This window comes from Mobula birostris, chromosome 23, assembly GCF_030028105.1.
Source record: "Mobula birostris isolate sMobBir1 chromosome 23, sMobBir1.hap1, whole genome shotgun sequence".
In the NCBI taxonomy this organism is placed as follows: Eukaryota; Metazoa; Chordata; class Chondrichthyes; order Myliobatiformes; family Myliobatidae; genus Mobula; species Mobula birostris.
Window position 1 is genome coordinate 63,878,111 of NC_092392.1, and position 18,818 is coordinate 63,896,928.

Consider the following 18,818-nt stretch of genomic DNA (forward strand, 5'->3'; position numbering starts at 1 on the left):
ACCAGATTACCAGTCGTGCTGCATGTTGCTGCATTAGATTTACACCACATGCACTGCTTAGCATTGAGGCCAAAATGTTTCACTTTAGTCTCATTTGATCACAAGACCTTCTATATCTTTACAGTATCTTCTGATGCTTTGCAAAGTCTTTATGGGCTAGGACAAGCTTTTTTTTTGTCAGGCCTTAGAGACTGTGGAGTCATGAACTTCATCTCCAGTTGCAGCCACTGACATCTGGAGCTCACTCAGAGTGACTATTGGCATCACAATAGCCTCTCTTGCAAGTGCCATTCTTCTCCAGCGACTAATTTTTAGAAGGATGTTGTGACCTGGGAAGTGTGGATGTGGTTTCATATTTTTTTCCAGGGTATTTATCCTTATGAATTCATTGAAAACAGGTGATCTTCCAATTTTCTACATCAACAAACGAGATGAGTTGGTAAGATAACACAGTATATTGTACCTGAGGGAAGTTAGCATAGTAATTACGAAGGGGATGAAGACTTCTTCAGCCTATTTTGGTTTTTAATTTTTGGTAAATTCTTGACAAGTTTTGGAATTTTTCTTTTGATTTGACATGATGCATGATGTTTTGCTCAAAAATCCTACTTCAATACATCTTAAATGTAGAAAATGAGGCAGTACAATGTGAAAATAGTTGAGGGGGCTGAACACTTTTTCAGGGCACTGTATATTCTATGCCTCAGTCTGTGAAGCCAAACACAAAATATGCCCTCTTTACCACCCCACCAACCTTTGCTGCAGTGGACAAGGTCTCTCTAATTTCTTGTTGCCCTATCATTCACTTATTATCCCTTTATGAGTCTCCAGAATACATCATCTCTCACAATTTGGATTAAATTCCATCTGCCAATGCTCTGGCCTATTTCCCACCTGATCTATATGCTACTGTAGCTTTAGACAGCCTTCCAACACTGGCCATGCTGGGTTCACATCCAAGTCACCTTCATCCAAGAAGGCGGGAGAAGATGGCGGCAAAATGCAGCGCGCGCAGCTCTCTGGTGAAATATCATATTTGTAAGTAGGATGCCGTGCACAATTCTGATTTGATGGAGACAGACGTGAGAAGGCACAGAGGAACATCTGGAGAAATTTCTGAAATGCCCGATTCGCTGCCGCTGCTACTGTGCGATCGAGAATCTCCGGAGGTAAGGCCCCAAGATCCTCGGCTTTGCCTGCTGCTGGAGACCGAGGCTGAGGTCGAAGCATTCGGCAGAGATGGTGCTTAGTACTCGGTACTCGGTGTCGGAGGCTCGAAGGTTTCGGACGACTCAAGAGTCGGACTGTGGTCGGGCATGGCAGGAAGAGTTTTCCTCCTTCTCCCATCTGAGTGAGATGTGAGACTTTCGAGAGACTTTGAACTTTTTACTGTGCCATGGCCTGTTCTTCATCAAGTTATGGTATCGTTGCACTTTTGTAACTATATGTTATAATTATGTGGTTTTTGTTAGTTTTTTAGTCTTGGTCTGCCCTGTGTTTCTGTGATATCACACCGGAGAAATATTGTATCATTTCTTAATGCATGCATTACTAAATGACAATAGAAGAGGACTGCGTGTCCTCATAATCTAATCTAATCCAAAAGTCATTAATATAGCACAAAAAGTGACCCCTGTGGTACACCAACAGTCATAGACTTCTAAACTGTAAAACATCCCTCCCCCACTACCGTCTACCTCCTATCACCAAGCCAAGTCTGGGTCCAATGAGCCAGATCTCCCTGGATCCCACACGCACTAATCTTCTGCCATGTGGCACCTTGTCAAATGCCTCCATTTAGACTGCTCCTACACTGCCTTCATTAAACTCCTTGGTACCCTAATAAACACACACACAAGGTGACTAAAGTTGCAGTATAATGCACAGGATTTCTCATTTGTGAAGCTGATTCATTAACTAATTTCATACATCAGCTGGAATCAAAGAGTGGGGTTACTGGAGTTACCCCATCTCTGCTTCAGAGTAAAGCATCAAGCAAGGCAAAAATCGGTGAGGACAAGAGTAGAAAGTGAACAGATGGAATCATGAAGTCTATGGAATTAAGGGAAACAAGTAGTGAGATCATGGAAACTGTACAGATTGAAAAGGAGGAGGTGCTTGCTATCTTGAGGCAAATTAAAGTGGATAAATCCCCAGGACCTGACAGGGTATTCCCCCAGACCTTGAAGAAGACTAGTGTTGAAATTGCAGGGGCCCTGGCAGATATATTTAAAATGTCGGTGTCTACGGGTGAGGTGCCGGAGGATTGGAGAGTAGCTCATGTTGTTCTGTTGTTTAAAAAAGGATCAAAAAGTAATCCAGGAAATTATAGGCCGGTAAGTTTGACGTCCATAGTGGGTAAGTTATTGGAGGGAGTACTGAGAGACAGAATCTACAAGCATTTCGATAGACAGGGACTTATTAGAGAGAGTCAACATGGCTTTGTGCGTGGTAGGTCATGTTTGACCAATCTATTGGAGTTTTTCGAGGAGGTTACCAGGAAAGTGGATGAAGGGAAGGCAGTGGATATTGTCTACATGGACTTCAGTAAGGCCTTTGACAAGGTCCCGCATGGGAGGTTAGTTAGGAAAATTCAGTCGCTAGGTATACATGGAGAGGTGATAAATTGGATTAGACACTGGCTCAATGGAATAAGCCAAAGAGTGGTAGTAGAGAATTGCTTCTCAGAGTGGAGGCCTGTGACTAGTGGTGTGCCACAGGGATCAGTGCTGGGTCCATTGTTACTTGTCATCTCTATCAATGATCTGGATGATAATCTGGTTAATTGGATCAACAAATTTGCTGACGATACAAAGATTGGAGGTGTAGTGGACAGTGAGGAAGGTTTTCAGAGCCTGCAGAGGGACTTGGACCAGCTGGAAAAATGGGCTGAAAAATGGCAGATGGAGTTTAATACAGACAAGTGTGAGGTATTGCACTTTGGAAGGACTAACCAAGGTAGAACATACAGGGTAAATGGTAAGGCACTGAGGAGTGCAGTAGAACAGAGGGATCTGGGAATACAGATACAAAATTCCCTAAAAGTGGCGTCACAGGTAGATAGGCTCGGAAAGAAAGCTTTTGGTACATTGGCCTTTATTAATCAATGTATTGAGTATAAGAGGTGGAATGTTATGATAAGGTTGTATAAGGCATTGGTGAGGCCGAATCTGGAGTACTGTGTTCAGTTTTGGTCACCAAATTACAGGAAGGATATTAATAAGGTTGAAAGAGTGCAGAGAAGGTTTACAAGGATGTTGCCGGGACTTGAGAAACTCAGTTACAGAGAAAGGTTGAATAGGTTAGGACTTTATTCCCTGGAGCGTAGAAGAATGAGGGGAGATTTGGTAGAGGTATGTAAAATTATGATGGGTATAGATAGAGTGAATGCAAGCCGGCTTTTTCCACTGAGGCAAGGGGAGAAAAAAAACCAGAGGACATGGGTTAAGGGTGAGGGGGGAAAAGTTTAAAGGGAACATTGGGGGGGACTTCTTCACACAGAGAGTGGTGGGAGTATGGAATGAGCTGCCAGACGAGGTGGTAAATGCGGGTTCTTTTTTTAACATTTAAGAATGAATTGGACAGATACATGGATGGGAGGTGTATGGAGGGATATGGTCCGTGTGCAGGTCAGTGGGACTAGGCAGAAAATAGTTCGGCACAGCCAAGAAGGGCCAAAAGGCCTGTTTCTGTGCTGTAGTTTTTCTATGGTTTCTATGGTTCTGTGTTCAACACTGTTTGCCTGCATTTGACCAGTTTCCTTCTCTTCTTGCTACAACTGTCGGGCGGGAGGTGTAGGAGAGCCTTGGGTACCACACCAGCTTTGGGAGTAGTTGTTGCCCTGCAGCCATCGAGCTCCTGGACCAGCTTCACTCGCCTCAGTGCTGAAAGAGCTGTGGACTCACTTTTGGTGATTCTGCAGTTCATGCTCCATCTGTTTTTGTTACTTAAAAAAAAATTTGCGTAATTTGATCAAAGCATCAAGGCCGAGCAAAAGGACAAACCAGTGTTCAGCTCACTCTTCTATGCGGTTTACTCACTTCAGCACTGAACTGACTCCGTCTTGGACCAGCTTTACTCGTCTCAGCCCCGGATTGGCTCTGTGGCTGTGGACTCAGCTTTGATCTGTGTGCTATTTGTTTATTTTTTGAATTGTTTGCACAATTTCTTCCTGTTTGGCACACTGGGTGTTTGACAGTTTTTGTTGGGTAGGTTTTTGTAATGGGTCTATTTTGTTGTTTTTGTAGCTGTGTGCAAGACGATGAATCTCAAGGTTGTATACACTGATAATAAATGTACTTTGAATGTCAAACCATGGACCCAATGAGCTTGCTGTGCAAATCTGGGTGTCACAGTACCGCAACCCTCTGACTTCAGGAATTTGCATGCACTGTGGGCTCTAGTTTCATCCCACATCCCAAAGACAAGCAGTTGTTAGGCTAATTGGCCACTGTGTTTAGGTGAGTGATAGAATCGGGGTGGGGGGGGGGGGGGGAGCTGATGGGAATATAGGGAGAATAGAATGGGATTAGTACATTAGTTTAGAGAGAGACTGGCCAAGCTAGGCCTTTCAGACATGCAGCGCAGGAGCAGGAGGAGCCACTTAAGTAAAATGATGAGGGGCAGAGATAAAGAGGATGATCAGTCTTTTCCCCAGGGTAGAGGAGCCCAAAACTAGGGACAAAGGTTTAGACAGAGAATGAAGGGATTTAAATGGGACCCGAGGGGCAACTTCTTCACGCAGAAGGTGATGTGTATATAGAACGAACTGTGAGGGTGGGAAGTGTATAGAACAGACTGGAGAGGGTGGGGAGTGTATAGAACAGACTGCAGAGGGTGGGGAGTGTATGGAACAGACTGGAGAGGGTGGGGAGTGTATAGAACGAACTAAAGAGCGTAGGGAGTGTAAACAACAGATTGCAGAGGGTAGGGAGTGTATAGAATGAAGTGTGAGGTTGGGGAGTGTATACAATAGGCTGCAGAGGGTAGGGAGTGTATAGTACAGACTACAGAGGGTGGCGTGTATATAGAACGTACTGGGAGGGTGGGGAGTGTATACAATAGACTGCAGAGCGTGGGGAGTGTATAGAACAGACTGCAGAGGGCGGGGAGTGTATAGAACAGACTGGAGAGGATGGGGAGCGTATAGAACAGACTGGAGAAGGTGGGGAGCATATAGAACAGACTGCAGGGGGCGGGGAGCGTATAGAAGAGACTGCCGAGGGCGGGGAGCATATAGAAGAGACGGCCGAGGGCGGAGAGCGTATAGAACAGACTGCCGAGGGTGGGGAGCGTATAGAACAGACTGCCGAGGGCGGGGAGCGTATAGAACAGACGGCAGAGGGCGAGGAGCGTATAGAACAGACTGCAGAGGGCGAAGAGTGTATAGAACAGATTGCAGAAGATGGGGAGTGTATAGAACAGATTGCAGAGCGTGGGGAGTGTATAGAACAGACTACAGAGGGCGGGTAGTGTATAGAACAGACTGCAGAGGGCGGGGAGTGCATAGAACAGACTGCAGAGGGTGGGTAGTGTATAGAACAGACTGCAGAGGGTGGGTAGTGTATAGAACAGACTGCAGAGGGTGGGTAGTGTATAGAACAGACTGCAGAGGGTGGGTAGTGTATAGAACAGACTGCAGAAGGCGGGTAGTATATAGAACAGACTGCAGAGGGCGGGTAGTGTATAGAACAGACTGCAGAGGGCGGGTAGTATATAGAACAGACTGCAGAGGGTGGGTAGTGTATAGAACAGACTGCAGACCGTGGGGTGTGTATAGAACAGACTGCAGACGGTGGGGTGTGTATAGGCAGACTGCAGAGGGTGGGGTGTGTATAGAACAGACTGCAGACGGTGGGGTGTGTATAGAACAGACTGCAGACGGTGGGGTGTGTATAGGCAGACTGCAGAGGGTGGGGAGTGTATAGAATAAACTACAGAGGTGGAAACAATAGAATACTTTAAGAAGCATTTGGATAAGTACATGAACGGACAGACAGAGCCAGGATCCCAACCTGGAGTCCACGGACCCCTTGGTTAATAAGTCTCCATGTCATAATCCCGGTTTAGAGGGATATGGTCTAACTGCAGGATATTGACTGGGGGTTGGGGTGGGGGGGGGGGTAGTTGCAGGGTGGGCACCAGAGTCAGCACGGACTGGTTGGGTAATGATCGTCCAACTATGCTGTGTTGCTCTAAGACTCCTTGTTTAGTGTAACTGGATGTCTGATGGACAGTGGGCTGAAGGTACAGCTTCTGTGCTGACTAACTCTGTGACCATTCCCCACTTACCGGATGGGCATGACAAACTCGTGCGACATCTTCACACGATGCTCCATACTCCATAGCCAGGGCTGCTTCATTGATCATTTCCCCAGCACCCTGGAAACAAAGAAAGCTTCTGTAACTACAGAGCAGAGGAGCTGCTGGTTAGATCATATTGACACAGAGGGTTTTCATACTCACAGGCCCAAGGATGTGTGCTCCTAACATCCTGTCGGTTTCCTTATGACTTAGAATCTTCACCAGACCATCAGTGTCATTGTTGGTCTTTGCTCTGCTGTTAGCAGCAAAAGGAAATTTCCCAATTTTGTATGGAATCCCCTGTGAGAGCAGAAAGCATTATATATTACAGAGATTTCACACACTTAGTTGGGTTTGTAGTTGTGAGCCTGTACAAGTTTGTAGTATGTGCACACTGAATGCACAGTTCATCATTTTGCAACTAACTTAAGAGTGTGGGAGTTGGACACTCTGTACAAAGCAACCTTTGTTTTTTTCTGCTTCTGTATGACCAGATTGCTGATGGTTTTGCAGGACACCTCTATCATGGGGCTTTGGCTGGTTCCCACGTGAATGTTGCAACCTATTCCTAATCTGACGTCTGTCCTTCGGCTCCTGCACATCTGGATGAAGCCTAGCATTACCCTGCAAGGAAGCAGCTCATCCTTCATTGCAGCACCTCAGAAGCTGCCAGATTCGATCATTTCATATCAAAACCACTGGTGTTATTTTTCCTGGTAGAAGCTGTACAGTAGATCTTTCACCCACCTCTTCTCCCTCCTCCTCCCCCATCCCCCAAAAACAAGAGAGAGCATACAACAAAGCTTTTAAAAACCTACAGAGAATGACTAAAAGAATCATTAGAAGGGAAAAGATGAAATATGAAAGCAAGCTAGCAAACAATATCAAAATGGATAGTAAAAGCTTTTTCAAGTATGTAAAAAATAAAAGGGAGACGGGAGTGGATAGAGGACCACTAGAAAAGGAGGCAGGAGAAATAATAAAGGGGATATGGAAATGGTAGATGAACTAAATGAGTATTTTGCATCAGTCTTCACTGTGGAAGATTCTAGCAATGTGCCAGATGTTGAAGGGTGTGAGGGAAGAGAAGCAAGTGCAGTTACTAATACAACAGAGAAGGTGCTCAGAATGCTGAAAGACCTAAGGGTACACAAATCACCCAGACCAGATGAACTGCACCCTAGGGTTCATCTGCACTCCACTCTTTAAGAAAGGAGGAAGGCAGCAAAAAGGAAATTATAGACTAGTTAGCCTGACTTCATTGGTTGGGAAGACGTTGGGAGTCAATTGTTAAGGATGAAGTTATGGAGGACTTGGCAATACAGGACCAGATAGTACAAAGTCAGCATGGTTTCCTTAAGGGAAAACTTTGCCTGACAAACCTGTTTGAATTCTTTGAGAAGATTACACGTAGGATCGATAAAGGGGATGCAGTGAATGTACATGTGGACTTTCAGAAAGCCTTTGACAAGGTGCCACACATGAGCTGCTTACCAAGGTAAGAGCTCATGGTTTTACAGGAAAGTTACTGGAATGGTTAGAGCATTGGCTGATCGGTAGGAGGCAGCGAGTGGGAATAAAAGGATCTTTTTCTGGTGGCTGCCAGTGACTGGTGATGTTCCACAGGGATCAGTTTTAGGACCACTTTCTTTACGCTGTATATAAATGATTTAGATGATGGAATAGGTGGCTTTGTTGTCAAGTTTGCAGATGACACGAAAATTGGTGGAGGGGCAGATAGTGTTGATGAAATAGATAGGATGCAGAAGGACAGAGAGAGATTAGGAGAATGGGCAAGAAAGTGGCAAATGAAATACAATATTGGGAAATACACAGTCATGTACTTTGGTAGTAGGAATAAACACGCAAACTATTTTCTAAATGGGGAGAAAATCCAAAAATCTGAGATGCAAGGGACTTGGGAGCCTTTGCACAGAATACCCTAAAGGTTAACTTGCAGGTTGAGTTAGCGGTGAGGAAGGCAAATTCCATGTTAGCATTCATTTCAAGAGGTCTGGAAAACAAGAGTAGGGGTCTGATGCAGAGGCTTTATAAGGCACTGGTGAGGCTTCACCTTGAGTACTGTGAATAGTTTTGGGCCCCTCGTCTTAGAAAAAATGTGCTGGCAGAGGAGGTTAATAAGGATGATTCTGGGAATGAAAGCGTTATCATATGAGGAAAGTTTGATGGCTCTGGGACTGTACTCGCTGGAGTTTAGAAGGATTGGTTGGGGCGGTGGGGGGGGGGGTGCAATTTCATTGTAACCTTTTGAATGTTAAAAGGCCTGGACAGAGTAGATGAGGAAAGGATGTGGAAAGGTGGGGGAGTCTAGGACTAGAGGGCACAGCCTCAGGATGGAGCAGCGTCCATTTAAAACAGACGTGGAGTAATTTCTTTGGCCAGAGGGTGGTGAATTTGTGAAATTTGTTACCACAGGGAGCCAGGTTACGGAGAGAAGGCCAGGGAATGGGGTTGAGGAGAGGAAAAAAGGATCAGCCATGATTGAATGGTGGAGCAGACTCGAAGGAACAAATGGGCTAATTCTGCTCCTATGTTTTATGGACTTAGAACATAGAACAGTACAGCACAGTGCAGGCCCTTCGGCCCACAATGTTGTGCTGACCATCAAACCCTGCCTCCCATATAAGCCCCCACCTTAAATTCCTCCATAGTAGTCTCTTAAACTTCACTAGTGTATCTGCCTCCACCACTGACTCAGGCAGTGCATTCCCCGCACCAACCACTCTCTGAGTAAAAAACCTTCCTCTAACATCCCCCTTGAACTTCCCACCCCTTACCTTAAAGCCATGTCCTCTTGTATTGAGCAGTGGTGCCCTGGGGAAGAGGCGCTGGCTATCCACTCTATCTATTCCTCTTATTATCTTGTACACCTCTATCATGTCTCCTCTCATCCTCCTCCTCTCCAAAGAGTAAAGCCCTAGCTCCCTTAATCTCTGATCGTAATGCATACTCTCCAAACCAGGCAGCATCCTGGTAAGTCTCCTCTGTACCCTTTCCAGTGCTGCCACATCCTTCCTATAGTGAGGTGACCAGAACTGGACACAGTACTCCAAGTGTGGCCTAACCAGAGTTTTATAGAGCTGCATCATTACATCGCAACTCTTAAACTCTATCCCTCGACTTATGAAAGCCAACACTCCATAAGCTTTCTTAACTACCCTATCCACCTGTGAGGCAACTTTCAGGGATCTGTGGACATGTACCCTCAGATCCCTCTGCTCCTCCACATTACCAAGTATCCTGCCATTTACTCTGTACTCTGCCTTGGAGTTTGTCCTTCCAAAGTGTACCATCTCACACTTCTCCAGGTTGAACTCCATCTGCCACTTCTCAGCCCACTCCTGCATCCTATCAATGTCTCTCTGCAATCTTTGACAATCCTCTACACTATCTACAACACCACCAACCTTTGTGTCATCTGCAAACTTGCCAACCCACCCTTCTACCCCCACATCCAGGTCGTTAATAAAAATCACGAAAAGTAGAGGTCCCTGGACAGATCCTTGTGGGACACCACTAGTCACAATCCTCCAATCTGAATGTACTCCCTCCACCACCACCCTCTGCCTTCTGCAGGCAAGCCAATCCTGAATTCACCTGGCCAAACTTCCCTGGATCCCATGCCTTCTAACTTTCTGAATAAGCCTACCGTGTGGAACCTTGTCAAATGCCTTACTAAAATCCATACAGATCACATCCACTGCACTACCCTCATCTATATGCCTGGTCACCTCCTCAAAGAACTCTATCAGGCTTGTTAGACACGATCTACCCTTCACAAAGCCATGCTGACTGTCCCTGATCAGACCATGATTCTCTAAATGCCTATAGATCCTATCTCTAAGAATCTTTTCCAACAGCTTTCCCACCACAGACATAAGGCTCACTGGTCTATAATTACCCGGACTATCCCTACTACCTTTTTTGAACAAGGGGACAACATTCGTCTCTCTCCAATCCTCCGGTACCATTCCCGTGGACAACGAGGACATAAGATCCTAGCCAGAGGCTCAGCAATCTCTTCCCTCGCCTCGTGGAGCAGCCTGGGGAATATTCCGTCAGGCCCCGGGGACTTATCCATCCTAATGTATTTTAACAACTCCAACACCTCCTCTCCCTTAATATCAACATGCTCCAGAACATCAACCTCACTCACATTGTCCTCACCATCATCAGGTTCCCTCTCATTGGTGAATACCGAAGAGAAGTATCCATTGAGGACCTCGCTCACTTCCACAGCCTCCAGGCACATCTTCCCATCTTTATCTCTAATCGATCCTACTTTCACTCCTGTCATCCTTTCTTTCTTCACATAATTGAAGAACGCCTTGGGTTTTTCCTTTACCCGACTCGCCAAGGCCTTCTTGCTCTTCTCAGTCCCTTCTTAAGCTCCTTTCTTGCTTCCCTATACTCCTCAATAGACCCATCTGATCCTTGCTTCCCAAACCTCATATATGCTGCCTTCTTCCACCTGACTAGATTTTCCACCTCACTTGTCACCCATGGTTCCTTCACCCTACCATTCTTTATCTTCCTCACCGGGACAAATTTATCCCTAACACCCCGCAAGAGATCTCTAAACATCGACCACATGTCCATAGTACATTTCCCTGCAAAAACATCATCCCAATTCACACCCGCAAGTTCTAGCCTTATGGCCTCATAATTTGCCTTTCCCCAATTAAAAATTTTCCTATCCTATCTGATTCTATCCTTTTCCATGATAATGCTAAAGGACAGGGAGCGGTGGTTACTGTCCCCCTGATGCTCACCCACTGAGAGATCTGTGACCTGACCCGGTTCATTACCTAGTACTAGATCTAGTATGGCATTCCCCCTGGTCGGCCTGTCCACATACTGTGACAGGAATCTGTCCTGGACACACTTAACAAACTCTGCCCCATCTAAACACTTGGAACTAATTAGGTGCCAATCAATATTAGGGAAGTTAAAGTCACCCATGATAACAACCCTGTTATTTTTGCACCTTTCCAAAATCTACCTCCCAATCTGCTCCTCTGCATCTCTACTGCTACCAGGGGGCCTATAGAATACCCCCAATAGAGTAACAGTTCCCTTCCTGTTCCTGACTTCCACCCATATTGACTCAAAAGAGGATCCTGCTACATTACCCACCCTTTCTGTGGCTGTAATAGTATCCCTGACCAGTAAATCTACCCCTCCTCCCCTTTTTCCGCCCTCTCTATCCCTTTTAAAGCACTGAAATCCAGGAATATTGAGAATCCATTCCTGCCCTGGTGCCAGCCAAGTCTCTGTAATGGCTACTACATCATAATTCCATGTATGTATCCAAGCTCTCAGTTCATCACCTTTGTTCCTGATGCTTCTTGCATTGAGGTACACACATTTCAGCCCTTCTACCTTACTATCTTTACACCATTTATTCTGCTTCTCTTTCCTCAAAGCCTCTCTGTATGTTAGATCTGGCTTTACTCCATGCACTTCTTTCACTGCTCTATCGCTCTGGGTCCCATCCCCCTCACAAATTAGTTTAAACCCTCCCGAACCATGCTAGCAACCTTTCTAGACTTGGCACATAACACTTGCTCCACCCAAACAATGAGGCAAAATCATTACCATTTTCTTCCAGAGACCTTCAGAGAACTTAAGACCACCACACAGTACAGGCCCCAGGGCCTTCACATGATGTTGTGCTGACCTTTATAACCTGCTCTAAGGCCAATCGAACTTTTCACTCCTATATCACTTCCCATCCCTTCCAAATTATGGAAGGAGAGGTCAAGATGAAAACCGGGTGGCCAGAGCTGAGCAGTCTACAAACTACTTTGAGAAGTACAGAGGGGTTTATGGAATCAATGGGCATCAGAAAGCTACAAGCAATCCCCGTGGAGCTCTACACGGTTACTCTCCCACTATTACCTTTGTTTGTTCCTCCCATGCCAGCTCTTCCCAGTTCTTCAGAGCTCACAAGACATTACTATTAGTCCGTTTAGGTAGATAACCTCAATTACATGCATCAATACAGCTGAAGTCTGAGGCAAAGCACAGTCAAATATGAGGTACTGGACAATACTGCCCACTGTCTGTCATGTGTACTAACAACCTCCTGGTGAGAGTGCAGAGGAGCTTCCCCAGTGACAAAATGCAGCATTTGAAACAAGCAGAGGGTGGGTGGGTTTGCTTCATTTCCCTTGAAGTGGAAGAAACGGGAGGGGGACACCTGATGGAGGCATACAGAATACTGACAACAGGCACAAATAGTGAGAAACTGCCATTACAGAGGCAGAAGCAGAGTTTTAAGGAGAGGAGAACAAGGATTAGAGGGAACCTAGATCACTCAGAGGGTGGTTGGAATGTTGATCACACTGTCTGAAGGGGTTGCTGAACTGCCAGGGTACGTAACACTCTGGCCCAGGAGCTGGTAAATGGGATCAGTATAAATAAGAACCTGGTGGTTGTCATAGACCTAAAGGGCCAAAGGGCTGTACAACTCAGTGACTTTAGTGTCAAATCATGGAAGCCATTGTCTACTTCTGGCACAGGAGGAGAAACCAGAGGTCCATGAGCCAGTCCTCATTTGGAGATCAGAGAAGGAGAGGGTCAGTAACTTTAAATTCCTTACTGCGTTCTTTTCAGAGGATCTATCCTTGGTCTAACACGGAAGTGCCATTACCAAAAAGAAGGCCTCTCCTTTCTTAGATGTTTGAGAAAATTTGGCATGTTGTCTAAAACTTAGACAAACTTCTATAGATGCATGGTGCAGAGTATACTGACTGGTTGTATCATGCCCTTGAAAGGAAAAGCCTACAAAACGAAGTGGATGCAGCCCAGTCCACCCGTCTACCCCAGGGCACCAAGTAGTGTCGCAGTTAGCGCAACACTACTGCAGCAACTCTGTGACCATGTGGGATTCCTCCCACATTCCAAGTACATATGGGTTAGTGAGTTCATTGGTCACTGGGCTGGAAGGGCTTGTAACCGCTGTATCTCTAAATCATCACAGGTGAAGCAAATTACCCTGCACTGTTGCAGGAGAGCAGCATCCATCACCAAGGACTCCCACCATCCAGGCCATGTTCTCTTCTCACTGCTGCCATCAGGAAAGAGGTACAGGAGTCTCAAGTTCCACACCACCAGGTTCAGGAATAGTTCTTATCCCTCATCCATCAAGGTCCTGAACCACAGTGGAAACTTCACCCACCCCAACACTGAACCAATTCCACAACCTATGGACTCATTTTCAAGGACTCTACAACCTAAGTTCTCAATATTATTTATTACATATTTATCTATCATTATTATTTTCTTTATGTCTTTGCACATCTTGTCTTTTGCACATTGATTGTCTGTGTTTGTGTGGTTTTTCATTGATTCTTGGGCGTTTCTTTGTATTTACTGCAACTGCCTGCAAGAAAATAACTCTCGGGGTAGTATATGGTGACATATATGTACTCTGATAATAAATATACTTTGAGCTTTCTGGACTTGCCATTGTGGCCTAGCGCCAGTGAGATTCTAGTGCAGGAGTGGAGAGGCTTGGGAATAGGGACTGCTCCCAGAAGCCTTCTCTGGTCATCAACATGCTGACCAGACAGCAGGCAGTCAAAACCAAACATCATCATTTCTTAGGCTACTCCCCCCACCATACCTTACACAAATGGAGGATTGATATTAGGAAGCATTTAACAGTGCCTGTAACCAAGCTTCTGATAGTTAACCTCATGGAGATCATCGGCTAGGAAGGGTCAAGAGGTCAGGAATACAGAAACAGCATGGATACAGGCCCTTCAGCCAGAGTCTGTGCCAACTATCATACACTATTTACCATAAACCTACAGTAATCCCATCTTCTTATTCTCTGAACATTCAGCAAGATTCTACCAGCCACACTAAGGGAAATTTACAAGGGCAGCTGAATCTCCCATTCTTTGTCATCCCAGTCTTTGGGATGTGGAAGGAGATGCAAGCACCAAGGGGTCACAGGGTTCACACACACATACATACATACACACACACACCACTCAAAGTCAGGATCGAACCTAGGTGGCCAAAGCTTCGAGAGGGTTATGGGATCAGCAGGCATCGGACAGCTAGCAGCAATCCCTGTGGGGTCCACAGAGCTGTGTACTTGTTCCTTTGGTGGTGTATAGCAATGCTTTCAACCAGCACAGAAAGTACAATAAGGAAGTGTGCAGCCATATGATAATTGGGTACATGTTGGAACATTTCAAGAGAGAGCCTGACATTTATACAGAGAGTGGAACAATGCAAAGAAGTGGATTAATGCATTCCAGGCTGCAACAAGACAGGGAAATGCACACTATGCAAGCAGATGCTTGGCCTGTTCCATCACAACATCCTCAAAGGTTTTTACAACTGTCTAAATGTATCTGATAATCAGAGACGTTTCAGAGTAGTTCGAATAGATTTAAGTTATTAAGTATTTTAAAACATAACTAAATGATATCGTTAAAAAATTAACATTGAAGAGCTCGGGGATTTGGAATCACGGTCATTACCTCCTCCTTCAGCTGCTCTTCAGATTTACCGACCCAAGCGACTTCCGGGTGAGTGTAAACGACAGAAGGGACACAGTTATAGTCAATGTGAACAGCTCCTCCAGCCATGCCCTCCACACAGATGATTCCTTCATCTTCAGCCTTATGGGCCAACATGGGGCCAGGAATCACATCTCCAATGGCAAAAATACTGTGCAAAGGAAGAAGCAACTCTCATCAGGGTTCAGGTTTACACAGTGAAATCTGTGTGGTTCAGACTGGCAGTACTAGTGAGCACACTGCTATGCCTTGATTTGTGCCAACACCATTTACATTTCCAATCAAGGCCAGGGGATACAAAAGTAAAGGCGATACAGACCTTGTTGCTAATGAGCTGGCATGTTTCACTTTCAGTCACCAATGATCCGTAACCCCACAAGCTCCAGACCTCGCTGGAACAGTTCACAAGCAGAGATCTGGCCTCTATGGCCAGCCCTAATGCAACACCCCATGGCTTTGTGACTGCTCCAAACAAAGGTATCTTCAATTGTGTTTAGACATCCCCGGTAAATTATTTCATAGTCATAGTCATACTTTATTGATCCTGGGGTATTGCATTACGACTGTTTTTAACTGCTTTTAAACATTTAAATTACCTGACAACTGTCGAGACTTTCTGCAGTGCTTGAGATCGTGGAGACAGTTGCTTGTGGAATTTAAGTACCAGTGAGTAGGGCCTGCCAGCACTTGAGATCATTTGGGTTAACAGGCACTTGGCAAAGGCCAATAAGTATCCTCGATGAAGTGCATCTAGCTGTAACTTCTTACAGACTGCGTTAGGGAACTGGAGCTGGATAAACTTTGGATCATGAGGAGGTAATAGATAAGAGCTACAGAGAGATAGTTATACATAATTTACAGGAGGCAGGTTGCTGGGTGAATGTCAAGCTAGGGAAAGGGAATAGGCAGGTAGTTCCGAGTACCCCTGTAGCCAAAAAACAAGTTTTGTTATGGCTACTATTGGGGGGGGGGGGGGGGAACGTCCTACCAGGAGAAAGTAGCAGCAACCATATCTCTGGGACTGATTCTGGTTTGATGGCTCGGAAAGGAAAGGGGAGGGGAGGGGGAGAGAAGAATACAGTGGTGGTAGAAAATTAAATGGTCAAGGAAACAGGCAGAAGATTCTGTGGACGAGAATGAGTTTCCTGGATGGTATGTTGCCTCCCAGGTAACAGGGTCGGAAACATCACAGATCAAGTCCATTAGCATTCTCAAGGTGATGGGTCAGCACCTAGAGGTCGTGTGTGGCTCTGCAGAGTGAGTTCAGTAAGTTAGGTGCTGAGTTAAAGGACAGAACCTCAAGGCTGTGATCTCAGGATTGGTAACCAGTGCGGCTAGAAATAGTAAGATAACATGTGGCTAAGGAGATGGTGCAGGAGGGAGGTCTTCAGATTTTTGTTTCATTGAGCTCTTTCAAGGAAGATAAAATCTGTCAAAAGGGATGGTATGTATGTATATAACCTGTACAAAAGGGATGGTATGCACCTGAATTAGAAGAGGACTAAGATCCTTGCAAGGGAGATTTGCTAATGCTGCTTGGGGGTTTAAACTGGAGTTGCAGGGGGATGGGAACCAGAGTGTCAGGGCAGATAGTGGAGCTGTTGTGGGGACAGTAGATGTTTAGCCTACATATAAAGACAGGAACCAAAAGGTTGAGCATAGTGGGACTAATGCAAGGAGGTAAGGTGATGAGTTCAGCGCATGGACAGCAAGTTGAATTATGATAGTCCAGCCATTAGGGAGACATGGCAGGACTGGCAGCTCAATGTTTCAGGTTATGTTGTTTTAAGCATGACAGAGGATGAAGTATTAAAGACAAAGGGATGGCATTACTCATCAGGGAAAATGCCATGGCAGTGACAGGGCTGACTGGAGGGCTCAGAATAGGAGGACACATGGGAGGAACTGAGGAATAAAAAAGAGACAGCCGTGTTAATGGGATTATAGACCTCCCAATAGTCAACTGGATTTAGAGGAATAAATCTGTAGAGAGCATACAGTTGTAAGAAAAATAAGGTTGTGATAGCAGGTGATCTTAACTTTCCACATATTGAAACTGTAAAAGGATTGGATGGGAGAGAGTTTCAAATGTGTTCAGGAAAGCTTCGTTAATCAATATATATAGAGTTCCAACTAGAAAGAGAATGATACCGGACATCTTATTAGGAAATGAGAAAGGTAGATGACAGGAGTAAGTGTAGGGGAACACAGGATCTAGTGATCATAATTTCATTAGTTTCAAGAAATTTATGCAGAAGGGTATGACTAGTCCTCGGGTTAAAGATTCTAAATTGCAGAAAGGCCAATTTTGATGGCACCAGAAAAGGATGCTTAGTAAGTGGGAGGCTTTCAAAAGTGAAATATTGGGAGTACTAAGCTTGAATGTTCCAATTAGAATAAAAGGCAAGGCTAACAGGTTTAGGGAACCTTGGTTTGAGGCCCGGTTAAGAAGGAGGTACGTACCAAGTATAGGCAACTAGGAACAAATGAAGTACTTGAAAAGTGTAAGAAATGCAAGAGAACACTTAAAGAGATTAATCAGGAGGGCTGAAAAAAACATGAGGCTGCTCTGGCAGACAAGGTGAAGGAGACTCCCAGGGACAAGTACATCAAGAGCAAAAGGATGGCCACTTGCTCAGATGCAGTGGCCTCTCTGGGTCCAACCAAAGACGTAATTATTTGTCCTTTAGCTCTGACATTGCTGGTTTTCATTCTGCAGGTCTACCCCAATAATGAATTGGTGGAGCTGAACTTGTCATGCATCATGTTGCAGCCTGCTTCAGCTACCCAGGGAAGAAGGCATCAAGCTGTGTTACGTTGTGACCATACGGTCCTGTTGGACATTGAGGCCCTCCATTGATTGACACTGACCATGGATATTACGTCCCAGCTGTTTACGTGATATGCAAGCCAGGGCAGTAAGATATGGAGAGGAAGCTGTTGTCCATATAGCAGGCTTCCCCTCTCCACGCAGTTAATGAATCCAAAGGAACAGCGTAGACCAATACAGTTTGGCACCGGCAACATCGATCTTAATGTAGGACTCCCTTAGGGACTCTAGCTCAGGATTTTTCCTTCGGGTTTACTCTCAAAGCCTTCCCCATGAGTGGGTGTAGCCACACGTCAGTGGAGGTTTGAGATCAGAGTTTTCCTTCTCTTATATGGGCTGCCAACCAAGGCTGAGGAGCCCCATCTGCCCAAAGCCACTGGTTTTAAGGTGCCAGTAACTTGCCTTTGCCCCTTCACCTGTCAGTAGAAACAGCTAAGCCACATGTGAAGGCCAGGAGTTGGACTTGGTTTTCAGAGGCTATTTGAGACATATGTCATTGGGAGCATTTATTAGGTAGCGGGAGCTTGTCCCGTTACCACCCCGGCTACAAAAACCTTAAAAAGCCTGTTGGACACTGGTAATGTAAAATACTATGAGTCTGATTCATTAGCGAACGTCACGGCGGGGGAGCTGCTCTCATCCATGCTTCAGGTTTGCCTGTTGCAGCCTCTGAGGAAGGGGCACTGGAGTTGGCTGTGTGCTGATAGGTTGGTGGCTGGCCCCTCCTGGTGGTGCTGCCCTCCAGTGTTTACTCAGTGGAACACAAGCTGGATTGTGTTTCTCTGCAACTGCATTACTGGATAGGGGAACTGCTACGTGCTTGTTCTGCAGAAACGTGGCTCCAGGACAACATCCATGTATCATCAATCTACAGGCCATGACACTCGGATAGGGTAGATTATCTTTAAAATATCTTTCCCTCTGTTTTTCTGCTATCATAATTATTTGTGCTATATGTTCTGGGTGTGACTGTTTGTTTTGTTTTGTACTTTGGCTCCAGAGGAATGTGGCTTCATTTAGCTGATCACATGTCTATAGTTGAATAATTGAACTTGAACACAGAACATAGAAATCTACAGCACATTACAGGCCCTTCAGCCCACAATGCTTTGTCAACTATGTAA

The 18,818-nt window shown here is 45.4% G+C and overlaps 1 protein-coding gene across 1 annotated transcript in view; it reads right to left on the reverse strand.

Annotated features, from left to right (window-relative positions):
• The window catches only part of dldh (dihydrolipoamide dehydrogenase), a 56,548-nt gene that overhangs the window by 2,170 nt on the left and 35,560 nt on the right, over positions 1-18,818 (reverse strand). Inside the window, exons 11-13 of the mRNA XM_072240953.1 lie at positions 14,826-15,015; positions 6,466-6,603; positions 6,292-6,381 (exon numbers count right to left, since the gene is read on the reverse strand). Of these exons, the coding sequence (XP_072097054.1) occupies positions 6,292-6,381; positions 6,466-6,603; positions 14,826-15,015 (418 nt within the window). The remainder of the gene's footprint in view (positions 1-6,291; positions 6,382-6,465; positions 6,604-14,825; positions 15,016-18,818) is intronic.